The sequence below is a fragment of the Tenrec ecaudatus genome, chromosome 13 (assembly GCF_050624435.1).
Source record: "Tenrec ecaudatus isolate mTenEca1 chromosome 13, mTenEca1.hap1, whole genome shotgun sequence".
Classification (NCBI taxonomy): Eukaryota; Metazoa; Chordata; class Mammalia; order Afrosoricida; family Tenrecidae; genus Tenrec; species Tenrec ecaudatus.
In genome coordinates, this window is record NC_134542.1 from 79,678,773 (window position 1) to 79,697,363 (window position 18,591).

General features: G+C 44.5%; 1 protein-coding gene across 1 annotated transcript in view; it reads left to right on the top strand.

Moving 5' to 3' along the window:
* The window catches only part of PLA2R1 (phospholipase A2 receptor 1), a 117,449-nt gene that overhangs the window by 73,352 nt on the left and 25,506 nt on the right, over positions 1-18,591 (top strand). The window contains exons 12-17 of the mRNA XM_075529664.1: positions 6,458-6,660; positions 8,228-8,373; positions 11,521-11,605; positions 13,804-13,936; positions 14,673-14,708; positions 15,581-15,738. Coding sequence (XP_075385779.1) covers positions 6,458-6,660; positions 8,228-8,373; positions 11,521-11,605; positions 13,804-13,936; positions 14,673-14,708; positions 15,581-15,738 — 761 coding nt within the window. The remainder of the gene's footprint in view (positions 1-6,457; positions 6,661-8,227; positions 8,374-11,520; positions 11,606-13,803; positions 13,937-14,672; positions 14,709-15,580; positions 15,739-18,591) is intronic.

Sequence of the window (18,591 nt, forward strand, 5' to 3'; positions counted from 1 at the left end):
AGACAAACTCCTTAGTTTTTCATGTTGCCATCCCGGGGCATGTTTGGATGTATAAATGTAGCAGTGGAGCAGAGCGCCTTGCGGTTCAGAAGTTGGGGCTGTCACTTATTTGAGTGGCACTATGCTTTTTCTCTTCTCCCTGAAGCAAAACAACAGCAAAAATGATGATATTTACTTGGGCTCCTCCTGCTGATTGACACCGAGTAAATTGTCTCTGAATGAGATGAAAATGTAAATCTTTTTTGAAGAAAATAGCAATATAAAAACCCCAGTGTTTCCTTTTTTCACGTAAATTGCAGCTTGCAGAAACACCACCCTAAATCACGTTTTCTTCCCCACCTGTCACAAAAGAAGCCATTAGCTTGGACCTCATGTCAGAATCTTAATCCAGCCCAGACTGGCTAAATAAATTGACCAGTGAACGGGAAGCCTGTAGCTTTTTATAATCCCCACCAAGGCTCTATCCTTAAAGTCTTACCTGCCCTATATTCAATCTGAGAAGAAATCATGGTGTGTCATTTTTTCAACTTAATATGATGCTGACAGGATCGTATCATGAACCACCGGGAACTCACCTCCCAGCCTCATCAATTATGAACTTGTGAACAATCTTGTTCCATATATTCCCCCATCTATTTGGCCCAATTTCCATATTTCTTTCAATAGCAAATCCCAGACACCGTACTGTGTCATCCATAAATACTTCAGCATGGATCTCTAAAGGTAAGCACACTCCTTTTTCAAAAAGCAAAACTATAGTACAGTTATCACACGTAATATAATTTAATTAAAATTCTGTGTCACCAAATCATCAGTGAATGCTCAGATTTCTAAAGGGCTCATAAATAATACTGGTGTTTTTATAGTCTGTGTGAATCAGGATACAAATAAGGATGTACAGGCTTGCCGCTAGGTCTCAGAACGTCAGTGTTAAGGTCTAGGGCATCTCCTCACCCCTCGGGCCCCAGCTCCTCTACTTTCTCTCAGAATGCACTTATTGATGTCAATGAAGAGTGTCCTGTGGTGTCTCCTACCGTCTGGGCCTTATTGATTGTATCCTCTTCACATTGTTCAATATGTTACTCCATATAGTCGACATTTTAATTATTTTAAGGTTAGAACTAGACGTCTGATATCATTCGGATTTAATTGTTTTGTTCTTTGGAAACGTAGTTCATAGATAGGGCTGGTTTTAGCCTGTAGGCACATAGAATCCGGTCTCCTCTCTTTTTGTCCTGTTAGCAGCCATCGATGATGAATGCTTGGACTCATCGATTCAGTAGGGACTTTGTCCTGTGTAAATTGGCATATTTCTGTAGACAGAGAGTCTCCCTCCATCAAGTGTTTGGGGTGCCCTATGGGACAGTTTTTATAGGGATAGCCCAATGGTTATGCATCCTTGCTTCTAGGCGTCCTGTGCTTCCTTCAAGAAAGATAGACTGGGTACTTTCAGTAGTCTTCACCAACATTATAACATTCACATGTATCGATTTTTCTGAAGTCTTCCTTATCCGCCGCCCCATTTTCACATGTATGTGAAGCAATTGAAAATACCGTGGCTGGGTCGGGTGCGCTGTAGTCTTCAAAGTAACATCTGTGCTTTTGTGCTTCCAAGTGGTCTTGTACAGCAGATCCTCCCAAAGTCAGGCATCACTTGATTCTCTTGACTGCTTCTTCCATGAGTGCTGCTTATGAGCCAGATGAAATGAACTTCTTGACAACGTCAGTCTCTTCTCTGTTTGTCTTGGCTGTTTTTCCAGTGTGAGGGCTTTAGTTTGCTTTACACTGCATGACAATCCACCCGGAGGGCTGCAGGCTTTGCACCAGGAAGTGCTTCAAGTTCTGCTTGATTTCTAGCAAGCAAAGTTGCCCCATCCGCATGTGTTGTTAATAAGCCTTCCTCCAATCCTGATGCTGCGTGCTTCCCACATTGTTATTAGTCTAGTGTCTCACGTTATTGGCTCAGCATACAGATCGAACAAATATAATAAAATGTTACAGCCCTGACATACATCTTTATATTTTAAACCAGACAATAGCCCCTTGGTCAGCTTTCAAATGACTGCTTCATGGTCTATGTGCGATACCATGAGCACAATGAAGTCTTCCTGAATTCCCATCCCTCACACTGCTATCCATCACTGGGGATGACCCACACTGGCAAATGCCTTGCAGAGTCTGGTCAGTGTCCTTCTAGTAGTCTCTGCTTTCCGCCAAGATTCATCTGATATCGGCAGTGATATTGTTTCACATCCTCTTCTGAATCCAGCTTGAATTCCTGGCAATTCTTTGTCCCTGGACTGCAGCAACCAATGTTTAATTGCTTTCAGCAAAATTTTCCTGTGTGATGTTAATGATATTATTGGATAATTTCTGCATTCCTTTGGGTCACATTTCTTTGCAATAAACACAGATAGATATGCATCCCTCCCAGTCAATAGGCCATGGACCGGTCTTCTAAATTTCTTGGCCTCAACAAGTGAGAACCTTCAGCATTGCATCCATTGGTTGAAACATCTCCATCGGTGTCCTGTCCATTCTAGAGCCTTCTATTTCACCAGTGCCGTCAAGGGCAGCTTGGACTTCTTTCAGTACCATTGGTCCTTAATCACATGCAGTCCCTTGAAATGACTGAGTGTCGGCCAGTTCTATTTGATGCATTGACTCTGTGTATTCCCCCCTTTCTTTTGATGCTTCTATGTTGTGTGCTCAACATTTTCCCTAGAATCCTTGAATTGTGTCAACGGAGAGCTGAATTATCCCTTCGGCTCTTTCAGCTTGAGAAGTGCTGAGTATGTTCTTCCCTTTAGCTTTTTTAACTCCATGCCTTCGCGTATTTCTTTGTAACACTTGGTCTTCTCTTGGCGCCTTTTGAACTGTGTTATGTTTAGCTCTTTTACTGCATCCCCTGTTTGCTTTGACTAGTCTATGTTCCATTGCAAGTTTCCGTCTCTTTGGGCATCTATTGGGTCCTTTCTCTCTTTATTGTCTTTTTAATGAAATTTTGCTTTTTCGTGTGCATGATGAGATGGTGTCATTCACAGCTCATCAAACATGCTCTTGAAATGGTCTCTGAATTCAGATAGATTATTATTCTGAAGGTCACATTTCCATCTTGTTGGCCTATTTCAAGCTCTTCAGTTTTAACTTAAACTTGCATATGAGCAATTGCTGGTCTGGTCTGCATTCAGCCGCTGACCTTACTCTGACTAATTAATGACATTGAGCTTGCCCATCAGCTCTTTTCACCAGCATAGTCAGTCAGTTTTTCCCCTAGGAACTTCATTCAGTAAAGTCCTTGTTTAGAGTTACCAGTTGTATTGTTTAAAAGGGTATTTACATTGACTAATCGTTGGTCTTTCCAAATTCTGTCATTCGATCTACTGTTTTGTTTCTGTTGCCAAGGCCATCTTCCTTCTTCTTTGTTTCCTGTTGTGTAATTATCAGTGCATCCTTTTGCATGTTTGATCAATGGTTAAGTAGCTTTATTGAAAGGAAGAGAGAGAATCATGAATTTAAATGTGTTCGTTGACTGAAAGTTTCCCCGTTGGTTAGAAAAATCAGTATGAACGTGAGAGTCACCAGTAAGAAATACAAGGACAGTGGTTCTTCTCCACTGGGAAAGCAGTTACCAAATAGGAGAAGAATTTTTCTGGGAGTTGAAAAAAAAGAAGGCTTTACTCTTGTCCTACCCTTCTTCTTCGGTTTTGCAAATATCCCCATGATCTAGGAAGATTTTCAATTCCGTTTCTGTGGCCCAGAAGCCAGCCTCCTGTTATTGCACCACTTTACCGCTTCTCTGGGGCCGAGCGTCTGAAATGTGGGTCGAACGTCCATTAGGTTCACCACGCTAGCATTCCATTAACGCTCGCAGCACTTTGCATCTTCATGGCAGTTTATAAACATCCTCCTGCACTAATGAAGATGAGTCGAATATCTGTAGTGTCTCAAACCAACGCTATTTAATCACTGTCTGTTGTGAGAAAGTGAGACAAAATGCAAGACCAACAAAAAAGAGTATATTACATTTTAAAATTGCTGATTTGAACTTTTAAAAAAAGTTCTTTGACCAGGCAGGCAGAACGCGTGCCACATAATTTCACCTTCTCTAATGAAAATACAAACATTCATTCTTTGAGTCCAGTAGTCTCTCTCCTCTTTCTTTGAACTTTCTCTGTTCCTTCAGGGGAAGCTCTTTGTCTTCTGCCTTCTTGGTTCTGGCTCCCACTCTTCGCTTCCTCCCTCCGTAAATGCCCGTGACCATGAAACAGGCAAAGTATGATAGATCAGAATGATGCTAGTTGCCCTGAATCTTGAAAAGCCATTGGTTCTGAAGAGAAATTAAACATGATAAGTATCTAGTACCAAGTGTCTACATTTTTCAAAGTGCCTTCAGGCCCAGAATTACTGCGAATCTTCAGATGTCTCATCTATAAGCATTTGCTTTTTACAAACACATTTCTCGTTTGCACCCTTCAAAACTTACCTCAAACATCACCTGCTGCAAACCTTTCAACATCCCCAGGCAGACGTCATCACCCTGCTGAAGGCTCCCCACACAACTCTGAATACACCTGCACTGCAGCACTGAAACCCCCAAACCAAACTCAGTGCCATCGAGTCAATGCTGATGCATAGTGACCCCGTGGGTTTCCGAGACTGTAACTGTTTACAGCAGGACACTCTGTTAACAGAGTCCAGCCTCTTTCCTAGAGCTGCTGGGGGTTTCAAGCTGCCAACCATTCAGGCCGACCCTGACCCACTACATCGGCAGGACTCATCTGCTTATTGCCAAGCACTATGTCCGCGACTCCTGAAGCAGGAGCTGTTTTTGTTTGATTTGTGAGCTTTATTTGTCCTTCTGCCTCTCGCAGCGAACACACAGCCTCACCTGGCACATGGTAGATGCACGATTTTGTGGTTGTTCAATGTTGATGATTCCGTTTATTGAGTGGTCATGATAAAGCCAAGGAAAAAAGCAAAATTCTTTATTCAATTTTGTTTTCCTAGTAGCATAGCGGTTATGTGTTGGGTGGCTAACTGCAAGGACAACCGTTCAGAACCACCAACAGCACCTAGGGAGAAAGACAGGACTTTCTACTCCGGTAAACAGTTACCTTCTTGGAAACCCACTGGACAGTTCTGCCCTGTCCTGTAGAGTCATTTTGAGTAGGCATCGACTTGGTGGCAATGAGATTTTGTTTTGTTTTTTTCCACTTTTTTCATTGAAATTGTGTCTTTCTAAAATGTTTTATGAGTTTTATAGATTTTGCTGGCAACCTTTAAGATCTAAATTCAACTGAGAATTGTTTCTATGGGAAAATATGTTTTATGTTCCAAAATGTTGTTCAAATATAAAATAATGTGAAGTGATAAGGTGCGTCCCCCCCCCTTTCTAGACAGTCTATCCCTTGTCGCAATCTTTCCCACAAACTGTGAAGGTGAGGAGAAACATCTCTGTATTTCTGCTCTTCCTGTAATGGCCTCTTCCACTCACTCTCTCTCTCTCCCCTGATTTCTGCCCCTCGCCTTATCCCCGCCTTACCCACCGCCATTAGAAGAGCTTACATCTCCATTTCCTGATGCGTGCCCGGCAGTCTCTCTGGACTCCATTATTTACATCAGTGATTCCCCCGTTGAATTTGGTTCTCAAAGAGTAACCTCTCTGCTTTCTTCATTATTGCTTCCCACAATGGGTTTGAAAGCCCAGCTTACATAGTGAAACCGAACCAAACCAAACCCACTGTCATAAGTCAATTCTGGCCCATAGTGACCCCACGGAACAGAGTAGAATGCCCTTCTGTGTTTTCTAGGCTCTAATGAGCAGACAGCCTCGTCTTTCTCCCTTGGAATGGCTGGTGGATTATAAGGCCCACTACGCCTCCCAAGCTCCCTTGCATACAGAATAGGTGCTCAGTAAACAGTGAGTCAAGTTCTTTAAACACTTACAAAGTGCAATGACTCGGAGTAGAAGAAAGTTGACCTTTGATGAGATTTAGAGTGTATTTCTGTTCCAAGTGGGAACAATTTCGAGTCCCCTGTGACTGTTAACTGAGCGCAGAGCAGGAGCGCCGGTGGCATAGTGGGATACACAGGGAGCTGCGAGATCATCCGGAAGATGAGGGCGCCAGCTCACGTCAAGATGTGAAGCCTTGGGAACCCAAAGGGTTGGTTCTGCTGTGTTCTGCAGGTTGGCCGTGAGTTAGAATGACTGGTTGGCAGGGAGTAGGCAGGGGTTGATTTGAACTCAAAGCAGACAGACAATGCCCACATTTCAGGTTGGATAAAATCCAGTCATGGCAGTCAGGTGTTTCCGTATAAAGCATGCTTTTCATCTTTATGGTTCTTGTCTGGGTGCCTCATTATGCTTCAGTTATCCAACACTCGAAAGCGTTGTCTTCCGGGCGTGAAACGGTTGAGTCACCTGGTACTAAAAGTGCTTCTTTTCTCCTTTCAGGCTACAGTGGTGGCTGTGTTGTCGTGCGAGGCCGGAGTCCGCCTGGTCGCTGGGAAGTGAGGGACTGCAAGCACTTTAAGGCAATGTCCCTGTGCAAGCAGCCAGTTGAACTTCGGGACAAAAACGACCATGAAGAGAGTTGGCCCTTTCACCCCTGCTCTCTGAGCTGGGAGTCCGAGCCTGGGCTGGCCAGTTGCTTCAAGGTGATGCCAAGATTGCATGGCCACTCTCAGCCGAAACGGCGTTCTTTACATGGGATCTGGGTGTCCCAAACCCCTTTGCTCCAGCACATAAAACAATGCCTGGCCCACAGCAGGTGTTTAATCCATATTGGTTAGTTGACGCTGTTCTTTCAGGTATTCTCACAAATAATTTTTACTCCAAAAAGTGACCTGTCCCCCACGTTATTGAAGGCCTGCTCACAAGAACCGATTGCTAGGCCAAGTCAGCATGTCCTCGTTGCCAAACATACACCAAAACGCGTGAGGCGGGCACTCATGGGGTGCTAAAATGGTGTCTCCATATTGTTTGTAAATAAATCCATAAGGTCCTTGTTATAGAGCAATGCCATTCTGTGGCTAAAAGCAGACTGTAAGTGTTGTCTAACATTTGAAGGTCAAACAAGTCCATGCAAACAGTTTATTTACACACACGCACGGAGGACTGGTGGTGCAATGGTTAGTACTCAGCTGCTAGCCAGAAGGCTGCTGGTTCAAATGCACTCCACAACTCTCAGGGAAAACTCTGGCTTTCATGAAGATTGTAGATTAGAAAGCCCTGTGGCGCAGTCCTCTGCTGTCTCCAGCCATCACTATCAGTTGGAATCCACTTGATGGACACATCTGAATTTTCTACGAAGAAATGTTTATTTGCAGATTATCCTCAGAATCCGAGTTGTAAATCGATTCCTATAATCTTGCCAGAGTCCATTGTTCCGGAAATATAATAGTTTCCTTTTGGGGGCTTTGCCTTAGTCCCTTTTGTAACTAGAGCGTCCCCAACACCTGGGAGAAATTCCTTTGTGGGGTGGGGGTGGGGGGCAGCACTTCTCCCCATCTCTGGTGTTGCAGGAGCCGCCTCGCAGAGGGCCACCTCAGGAAGCGCGTGGCAGACACGCAATCTAAGTGTGCATAGGCGTATCTGACACCAAGTCCACAGAAAATTGGCCCCAGCAGTGACCTCCCAGAGCAATAACTTAAGCCTCCGGCATGAGTAAACTGAGGCCAGTGAAAATGAGGTGGTTTACCGAAGATCACGTCTGTGGGACAAACTGGAAAGAAATCTCTGGTCTTGGGAGACCCACTCCAGTGCTTTCCCTCCCACATCGGCCGGGCATGTCAACAAAGGGATGGCGCATTTGATGGGCATGGGTAGTGGGGTTTATGAATTTAGAGCGACTTGAGAAGAGACTCCCAGAGGAGGTGAGTTCTGACACATAATTTAGAAGATGAAAAGGCTCTGCTGTGGTCCACAGGGTTCAGGAAGCTGTTCATTCTGCTCTCAGCCAATCAGAGCCCAGGAAGCCTGGCCGCAGAATACCTGTGTGGCACCTGAGGCTGGGGCCCGCTGTCCAGCAGTTAAAAATGAGGGTGCGCAGGCTCTTCAGGCCCTCGGGCCTGTTTTTCATAAAGCCCCAGACACTACATTCAACTGACTTCATGCTACGGGAGGGACAGCTGAGAAGCAGAAGAGAGGACTGAGGTTCAGGTGAGCCGGTGGTGTCTGCCAGTTCTCCTGTGGCAGTGTGAACTCTTGTCCGTTTCTCTGTAGGTATTTCATAGTGAAAAAATCCTGGTGAAAAGAACGTGGAGAGAAGCAGAAACGTTTTGTGAAGCATTCGGAGCTCACCTTGCAAGCTTTGGCCACATCGAGGAAGAGAATTTTGTGAACGAGCTCTTACATTCAAAATTCAATAGGTAACCAACCTTCTTACTAGTGAATGAAGGTAGTCAAAGTTCCAGTCTCTTGGCTCTGAATGACTTCCTAGGAGTGGGTATGCCAAATACTGATTGAAAATCCTAAGTATCTGTTCGCAGCTGAAAACCAGCTAGCCACTAATTCTGAAAGGAAAAAAATATGTACAAATAGTTATAAGTTCTCATTGTTTTTAAATGACAAAGAACACAGTGGCAGTTGTTTTTGATATTTCAGACCTTTTCTGTGTGCCTTAAAGCATATTTGCAGAAGTTCTCTGCCAACCTTAGCAATTATCCAGCGCGGTGGTTTCTAGCGTGCCTACTGAGGTCCCCTTGAATCGCAAGAGCAGGAGGAGTCCGCTGGGCTCCAAGCCAGCCAGGTCACCTTCTAGTTAATCTCCAGATAATGGGTTTCCAGGGCAGATTTTGCTTGACAGAAAGTCCTACAGAGGATATTTTCAGAAATCCAGCCCAAGCCCTGAGTTTTATCCTTGAGGGGATAGGAGTGCTCTTCTCTGGCTCCGTCTTGCAAGTTTATAGAATCTTTTGTGCCATGGGGTTTCAAAAGCAAATCAATTTAAATTGGAAGGAAACAAAATGGTGTTGTGCAGCCTCCCACCCAGTGCTGGGAGGAATGCCTGTCACCAAATTCCCAGGGTCACCTGCTGGCTACATGTTCCTTCAGCATTCAGAGCCCTCCTGACTTGGGAGAAGGCTCATTCCGTTGTTGGGAGGATTGACTTTCTATTACGCCAGAAGTCTGCTTCTCTCGCTTTGGAGCCAGAACGAGGCAGGTCAGCTGTACTCGATTATCATACGCTCAAAGACAACCATCTATCATGTCTCTACATAGTGAATTCCTTCCCCTTGGCCTCTTACTGCAGGATATTCTTTCTATCAGCACACATATTGGGAATATCCTCTCTGGAAAGGCCACAAGTAGACGGAGATTTCAAAAGACCTAACGAGCCAAATTCTGCTCCCGGGCAAGTGGTAATCTAAGAAAGGCCTCCCTCTATAATGCCACCTTTTCTTTCTTTCTTTTTTTTTAACATAAAAGCAATAGAAATATCATCATGTATTCACCTCCAAATTATGGAAATCTGGAGTCCTGATGAAGCACTTGCCTAAATCCTGGGACAAAACTGTTTCTGGAGGAAAATGCAGGCCTGCCCCCTAGGTTTCATTGCAGGATACCTCATACGCAGGTTAACCATCTGTTGTTGATGCCCAGCCGGTATGAGCTTTTGACAGGCCCACGTATATGAGGAAGCCATCCTGGTGGGGAGTAGTTCAGTGCTGGGTCACCCCCTGGAAGGTAGCGGTGTGAGCTTATCAGCCACTCCACAAAGCCTTCGAAGCCTGTTTGAACAGTTCAACTCTGACCACTAGACTGGTCTCTGTTGGAGTCAAACCAACAGCAGGGCCTGTGTGGTTGGTTGTTCTTAGTGTAGCTGTAGCTATGAACAGCATCAGAAGGTCATGGGAAATTCTATTCTTTCTGAATTCCAACTTGCCACAAATTTTTGAAGAGCCCTTCAGAAATACGATGTCTAGATTTAGGCATATACGCACGCAAACGTACGTGTGTGTTGAGTTCCTTTAAAATTTATATCTCATTGCTCTCGAGTCGTTGCTGACTCAGAGTGAGTCTCAGGACAGGGTAGATCTGCCGCTGTGGGTTTCCAAGACTGTGACTCTCTCTGAAAGTAGAAAGCTCCATCCTGCTCCCCCAGAACAGCTAGTGTTTTTGAACTATTGACCATGCATAATCCCAATACAGCCCAATGCATAATCCCTTGCCACCAGGTGCCTAAAACTTATTTTAGGTGATAGGTGAGGGAAGAAGGGGAAAAAAGCCAATCCATGCGGGTATGCAGAAGAGAAGAAAAAAAATGCAGAACTCAAAATCAGTGAGGAAGGAATAGAAAGGACTTGGCAGCAGATTCAGAATGACCTGGGTTTCCAACCTGTACCATTGATGCTACTAATGTGCCGTGTGGCAAGCTTGTGAGGTGTGGGGTGCTGTCCCCGCAGGGATGCCCGTGCACCAGTGACATCTCTGGTTTCCTGAGTTGCGTTTTACTTTCATTTTGACCTTTCAGGCAGAGCACCTCCAGTCTCTGAGAACGGTACTTCAGAATGGGCTTGCTCTGTCGGGCTGCAGAGAATAACATGTCTGTCATGATTCCGGAAGCTTTTAAATCTTAAATTCTTCAAAAGTATTCTCAGAAAGTTATCTAGGTGAGATGGTTCATCGTATGGTTAGGCTTTGTTGCGTGATTTATTGAGTACCGTGTAGCTTGACGTATTTGAATTCTGACTTATAGAAAGGAAGGTGATTCTCCACACTGCGTCTTGCCAAGTCCAAGGCAGCAGCCTCTGCTGACGTTAATCTCCCATGGTTCCCGGCTGACTCACTGAGGAATTGTTTGTTAGGAGAACCAATTTTACTTTGTTAGGAATTTTAACTTTTTAACTTTTAGGAAGCATGTCTGGCAATTCGCTTCTGGTGAAGGCCTGAACATTTGACAAAATAGCATGGAATCAGAGCTAGATCAAGTAGTTAATTTTTTTTCCCTAAGAAAGAAGCATTCTTTTTTTTCAAGACAAAATTTCCTTTATTTTTTATTAGAAATAAATATTTCACAATACATAATTATATATTATTTTTGTGATGAATCACTGTGCTTTAATGATCAATTTGTGACAATGAAAATACATCCTGCCTATCAGATATTTACATGACAATTCATAACAGTCGCAAAATTATAGTTATGAAGTTTCAAGGAAAATAATTTTGTGGTTGGGAGATCACCATCTTGCTCTCCCATTCTCTTGTCCTGATTAAGAAGGGACTGCCACCCCTAATGAGAGACCAATTGGTTGCCTCTATGGGCTGGTTTCCCCATAAGTACATGACACAAACTAAGAGAAATAGGCCGTGAGGCCCACATCACCCACCAGTTTATTTCACATTACCAGGTGTTGCACGCAGGAAATGTGGAACAGATGTTGACTGGGGCGCTCACACCTTTACCATCCGCAGTTCCCTCTGTACATCGACTTTTTCAAGTGCTTTGAGTCTTTTGCCCAGTGTTGTGGAGTCAGTGGGGGAAACAAAGCTTTTGTTTCTTCCCTCTGCAGGACAGAAGAAAGACAGTTCTGGATTGGATTGAACAAAAGAAACACACTGAATGCTGACTCCTGGGAGTGGTCTGACGGAACTCCGGTAAGTCCTTCCAAACTAGAGACTAGCAGCCGACCCTGAAGCCACTTGGAGATGCCCCTCCCCCAGTGGAGTACTGTGGATGAACACCCAGAAAACCCAGAGCTACGGAGTCGGCTCCGACTCCTGGCCGCCCCTGGGGGTCGGTGGAGAACAGCACCCCATGGAGGTTTTCAGTGACAGCTTTGGTTAGAAGTAGATGCTCAGGGCCTTCTTGAAACCAGGAGTTAAATCAGCCTTTACCTGCCAGACAGCTCTGAGGTCAGTGATTGATTATCGACCCCAAAACAAATCCGAATCACTGTAAAGCCCCCAAACCAGGCAGAGCAGGGAGGAGTCTTTAAAATCATCCTGGTGGCTTCCTTTGTTTGCCTGGCCTCAAAGGAAACCTGGTGCCGCCCTTAGAAGCACAGGCTCCTGTTCAGCACAGAAAGTCCACAAGGGAAAAAGGCTGGCTTTTCATCTGGGCCTCATACATACCAAACCTCTCTGCAAAGGGGAGAGAGAACTTTTTATTTTTAATTTGCCATGAGGCCGTCTCACATTTTCCTCAAGATTGCCGGGGAAAGCAGAAACGGTGTCTGTCCTACAGCACATGCGACATCAGGCTATTCTGTCTCAGCTGGGAAGCAGGGGGATGTGCCAGCTGTCAGCTGCAGGACCCTCTGGGTTCCCAGTGCGGCCCACGGGCTCCTCTGCATCGGCTCCGCTCGCTCGTGGGGTAGTAAGAGGATGATAAATGGCTTGCTGAAAATAGTCTGCGCGAGAGACGGGATTTGCCTGGTTCTAAGACCACAATGGTGTAGCGTCTCCCGGTGGGCGAAATAGCAGCAACAGCCAAGGTTTGAAATAGATGAAGATCAGTCGAAAGAAGGGATCTTTAGACCAGCTGCATGCTCAAGTTTGTGGTGAAGAAGGGTGATTTTTTTAGGGGGGTGGGGGGGTAGGAGGGAGGCTCTCTGCCTATAAGGGGAGTGAAAACAATGATAATGGGATGCTAATCTCAAAAATTATAGGGTCCCCCAATTAAAAGATTTATTAAAATATTAAATTAAAAATTATTATTTTAAATAATTTTTTAAAAAACAACTATAGGCTCACCAGGAGTCGGGATCCACTCCCTGGCAGTGAGTGAGAATTTAAAAGAGGTTTGTTTTGGTTTGGTTTGGTTTGTAACTTAGGTGTCAAGCCCATTCCTGCTTCTTTGTAAAGGGGATCAGAAATCTCAGGGTGATGAGGCACCTTGGAGATCACGCAGGCCCCGAGCCTATGTTACTAATAGGGAAACTGAGGCCCAGAGTGCTGACGCGGCGCAGCAGGTTGGCCTGCCGCTGCAGGGCACAGTGGAGGTGACATCGTATGACACTTGAGGAATGACATGTGACAGGAGACGTTGCTAACACCTCTGTTGGTGTTAGTTAGATGTACTGATAGGAGAACAGTAGGCAAATGGTTCACAATCATTAAAATCAAACCAGGAGCAGAATTCCTCACCACTTCCAGCAAAACAAAATGGATTTGGAACTCATGGCGTTCTCTGAATCAGAGGTCACCTGTTTCATGTAGGTGAACTGTCAACTGATTGTATCCATGCCCGAGATGCATAAATAGTTTTGAAATATCCTGTGTTTTACAAATGTTTACCCTCATGCTAGCTGTTGACAGTCAGGCAGATGCTATGTGGTCACTGATGTCCAGTGGTGATGCCTTCCATCTTAAAGCTAGCTGTAGGGTGAACTTTTACATTAGAGACTGAAAAGTTAATGCTGATGCAAAGACTCTGCTTCCCAGTTGGCGCCTGCCAAGTCTGACACATCGCTGAGCCTCCGAGACATTTTTCCAGCACCCAGGTCTAGACTAATCCTGCCACTTAGAAACTAGTACAAGACTGAAGTGATGTTCCTTTAACCGACTCCTTCAACAGAATTGAGCAGAGGGTCTATTGTTAAGAAAAAAGAACATCAAAGGTGGATTCGCACGTCCTCCATAGAAGTGGAAGAATGTTGACATTGACTCGTCTGTAGGCACTTCTGATGTCCCCTCCCGGAACTGTAGAAATGTGGTGGGTGATGCACTGGACTGCCAACTGCAAGGCCAGCAGCCCTCTCCTGATGAGTTATATAAAACTAAACTTTATGGATCTTTTGAAACTTTTTGTGGGGGAATCATCATTAAGGAATAATGAACTTCATCTGCTGCAGGTTGTTTCTTCATTTTTAGACAATACTTATTTTGGAGAAGATGCAAGAAACTGCGCCGTGTACAAGGCAAACAAAACGTTGCTGCCCTTGTATTGTGCATCCAAACGGGAATGGATATGCAAAATTCCAAGAGGTGAGAGGTCTTCCCCACGTGTGCGCTTTCTAATGCTCTGTGGCACTGTCTCCAGCAAAGATCTGCAGAGGTCTAAAGCTTGTGCACGCTGACCCAGAGGAGCCGCGTCTGCATGTGCGGTGGGGCGCGGGGGGGGGGGGTGATAAATAGACAAGTATATGTAACAAAGCATCTGCCACTTCAATGTTCTTCACAGAGACACTCTGGTCCCAATAATTATGTGCACCATGTGGTTCATCCGTCGCCCTGATCTGTTCCCAATTTTTTCATCATCCTTAATGGAAGCTCACTGTCTCTACACATCAAGTCTTCTCTCTCCCGTCCACCACTTTGTCCGCTGACTCTTTTCTAACAGAATGTATCTAGGGGAATGAATTAAAGAAACACCAACGTAGAGTGCTCACGTGTTTACCTAGAATGCGGGTGTTCTGTTAATGTCGCAGAATCTCTCCTTCTGAAAGAAGTGCCAGCTTGATGTTAAAAGCAGACAGAATGACTTCTAAAAATAATGAGCAGATGCAAAAGCCTAGCACCATGTCGGACACACAGTAGGCCCTCAAAAATGTATTCGTTTTCTTCCTTCTCTTGATGTTTCCCAAAGTATCAAACTGACCCAGGTAGCCCAGGCATCGCCAGGTTTCTGTTTTTCAAACTCTTTTTTAAAAGTGAAGTACAAAAGGTTGTGTTATTCCATCAGAGATCGTGTCTCAAGCAGGGGCTTGCTTTCTCTTTGCAGATGTGAAACCCAAGGTTCCGCAGTGGTACAGGCACGGTAAGAAAGACTCCTGGGCCACTCCTAACTGTCTGTATGTATTATTTACATAACAGTACTGTATTATTAAATTCCTCCAGCTGAGCCTGTCTTATGTGACTCTAGAGCTAATTGATTCAAATTAATAATACATAAGTCAACTAATAGAATTAAATCTGATTAAGGAAAGCTTAACTCCATTATCATGAAGCGTGTTTGTAAAGTATGGATCTACTCTTGACCTTTGAGCACTAGAGAAGCTTTGATGTATGCGATAGACCAACCCACACACAAATATACACGCGGAGACCTCAAAAAGGTCCTGGAAAAAGTTCCATTCTCTTTTCATTGCACTTCTTATCAAACTTTTAGAAGCATGTGTGTGTGTGTATCCATGGCAGTGCATTGGTTAAAGTACTTGCCAGCTAAGCAAAAGATTGACAGTTCAAACCCGTCATCCATTCTGTAGCAGAAAGATGTAGCAGTCTGTTTCCATAAAGATTTGCATTCTTGGAAACCCTGTGGAGCCATTCTATTCAGTCCTAGAGGATTGCTTTGAATCAGGATACAATCAGCAACAGTGGGATTATCTGAGGGGGCTTCAAAACACTGGAATTAAAAGATAGTGATGTTTCCAATCCCCCTCCTATGTGGGTGTATGTGTATCTATCTATAATAAATGTCTGTGTGGCTAGTGAGCCCACATTTACAATTGTATCACTCAGCATTTTAAAAATATGTATGTGTATGCACGAACCAAAACACACATGCACGTATTTTTCATGTTGAGTGTTCCGATTACAAATAACAGGCCAATGGTAGCATGGTTCTCTCAATGCCACTGCCTTTCTCAGTGGGTTTTGCCTCATCGACAGTGCTTTCTCTCCTTGCAGATGAACCTTGGCTGTTTCACCAGGACACAGAGTACCTCTTCCACCCCTACGCCTCAGAGTGGGCCTCCTTTGAGTTCGTCTGTAGCTGGCTGCGTGGTGACGTTCTCACCATTCACTCTGCACAGGAGCAAGCATTTATCCACAGCAGAATTAAAGCGGTACCTGCACCCCGCAAATGTAGAGCTTAGCTCTGACTTCCGGCCTGTGTGGGCCGAGTTTTACCATCTGACTGGAGACCTTTATTTAAGTTTCATTTAAAATCCGAGCTTGTTGAGATATGTTTTTCTTCCGATACCAGAGAGATTAGGAAAGAATCGCGGAAGCCCTTCTCCCTTAGTCTCTGTAATAGGAAGGTTTGTGGTGTGCGTCTGGCATTTCGCGTCTCTTCGTTCTGTGTTAGCAGCAGTGGTAAGTAGTCTTATTGGTTTCGCAAGGTGTGTTTCACCGCTCATCAGACCTATTTCTTCAGAGCCTTCTCTTTGAGGCACAGGGACGCCATCGGCGAATAAAACAGATCAAAATTCCTACCCTCGTGGAGCTCATTTAGAGTCTAAGGTAGAGTCGGGGGAAGGAATGATAATCAATATAAGTAAATAGAATAGCCTGGCTGTTTTAGAAGTGAATAATGGGTAAATTCCAGAGGCAGAAATATGGTGAAGGGCCAGGAGTGCCTGGGGAGCTGCATAAAAGCTTTAAAGTTCCACTTTTTATTTACAAAAGCACAATATTTTTAAGTTTGTAAAGATTCGATATCCAGGAAATTGGTACGGGTTTATTCGCTCTCTTTCCAGGAAAGATTTTAAAAGTTAATTAAGGAACTAGGCTAATTAGAAAATAGAAGGCAGGGGCAGCACTGGGATGTTTCCTTGATGTGCACTTACCCTTTATATAAAACTCTCTCATAAATTAAAAAAAAAAGAAAGAAAGTAAATAGAAGGCACGACCTGCCAAACAATGAACTTGATGGCTGACAGAGTCCAGCTCCGGGAGGGCTGAACGGGGTGCCTAAATGAGGTGTGGAGTCGGCGAACACAGACGAGACAGACACGAGAGATGTGCTGGTGGAAGCAATCTCTGCTGAGTTCTTCTAAACAACTTTATGTATCCCATAAAGTTCTGCAGACCACTACATCACAACAGTGCTTTATGATTAACTCCAAAATCACCCTTATTGTTTCCACTAAAACCTGATAAAAGACCAATATAAGGTCTCTACCTTTTTCTATCACTTTCTGTCTTCTCCCTGGTTCTTTCCCCCTCTACCGTTTGCCCTATACGTCACATACTATTCTTGATTGAGGTGTTCAGAAAATTTGGTTAGACTCATATCCTACTCACTGCCCTATTTTTGCTCACAATGTTTCTTTCCTGGTTTACTAACTTAACATAATGAAACTACCTCATGTGCTACTTCAAAGCCTAATATCGACGAGCAGAGTTAAATGCTTCTCAGAGTTAAATATTTTCCTTTACAAACTCTCCCATGGTAACGGTTCCATTGTCTACCTATGTCTCTTTTAGCTTTTATACTCCTGAGGCACCATGGGGAGCCAAACCATCTGATTCTTTGCCAAAGACTTAATGTTTCCCCTTTTACGAGTTTTCTATTAATGTTAACCATTCTCTCTCCTTCTATGTAAGGCCCTGCCCAAGGTAAAGGGGCGTCAGTTGGAGGAGGCAGTCTATAAGGTCCTCTCTATTGGGGAGGCCAAAAGAGTCCCCTACTACCTAATCTGAATGGAATCCAGGGTTTTTCGGTGGGTTTCATTTTCTCCTCCGTCCTCAACTTCGGGATTTCTTCCTTACTCAATTACCACATATCCTTCTCAGAATTCTCAAAGATGTCTCTCTGTCTAAGCCTCTCCAATGCCTTTCCTTAAGGAAAGCCCCGTCATATTGAAGCAAGTTTTAGATCTGGTTCCATTCGTGCTTCTCAAGACTGCCCTCACATCCGCTCCAGGTGCGGTGAACATGACAATGCACGAAATTCTCAAGAATGGATTTGACAACAGCAAAGATTTGAGGGATGTTGGAAACCCTCTCTGGGAAGCTCTGCTCTGCAGAAGCTCCTTCCACCAGGCTGGAGCTTTGCTAGACGGCATGGCTGGGATGGCTCCCAACAGATGGCCAAGGAATAGTGCTCATAGGCGTTTTTGGAGTCTTGGGTATGCGCCAGGCACTATGATATTTGTTCAGGACACAGATGTGCATGTGATGCAGTCTCTTTTCCCAAAGCTCAGAACAGAGTTGGGGACAATGCCATCAGCAGAAGGGGGAAAGTGTGGACAAGGTGCCCGACAGGAGTTCACGGAAGTAACACCTCACGCTCAGCTTTCTCTGGGAAACATGAAAGATTTTTCCTTTTTCTGTAATTTGACCATATTTCATGATATCCGGGAGTTCTTTCCAGCTCCATCATCTTTTCATATTTTTGCATGTTGACTGTGAACATGAAGCTCTGTATGAAGCACACTAGACTTGTAAGGTCTTCCCTCACCGCCCTTGGGGCGTTGCCAGGCTGCAGTTCTGTTCAGTACACGCACACCTGAGAGGCTCAGGCAGATCAGGACCACTGCTTACTATGATAGACAAGTGGAGAAGCAGAAGTGGGCAGTGACAACCCCAGTCCCAGAGAGACTGGGCAGTCTGCCAACCATTAGTACCTAGATTGCCCCTCCCCTCTCCTGCAAACAGAACACTGGACCTAACAGTAACACTAAATAGCAACAAATGGCCTATTATGATGTCAGGAAATGTTTGTTTCTTCACTTTGACACTGAACTTGTAGCCCCACAAGAGATCAGGTGGGGATGGTGGTATTTATGGTGACCAATGACCTGTCCTCTGTAAGAAGTCCTTCATGTGAGAAAACCATATTGATATGGTTCCACACAGGAGATGATATATAATTTTAGCATGCAGAACTAAATACACAGAGGTCTAGAGTCAGAGAAAAATAGAAATGAGATTTAGAGAAGCTATTTTTGAGCCATCCTGATAATTGGATTGGG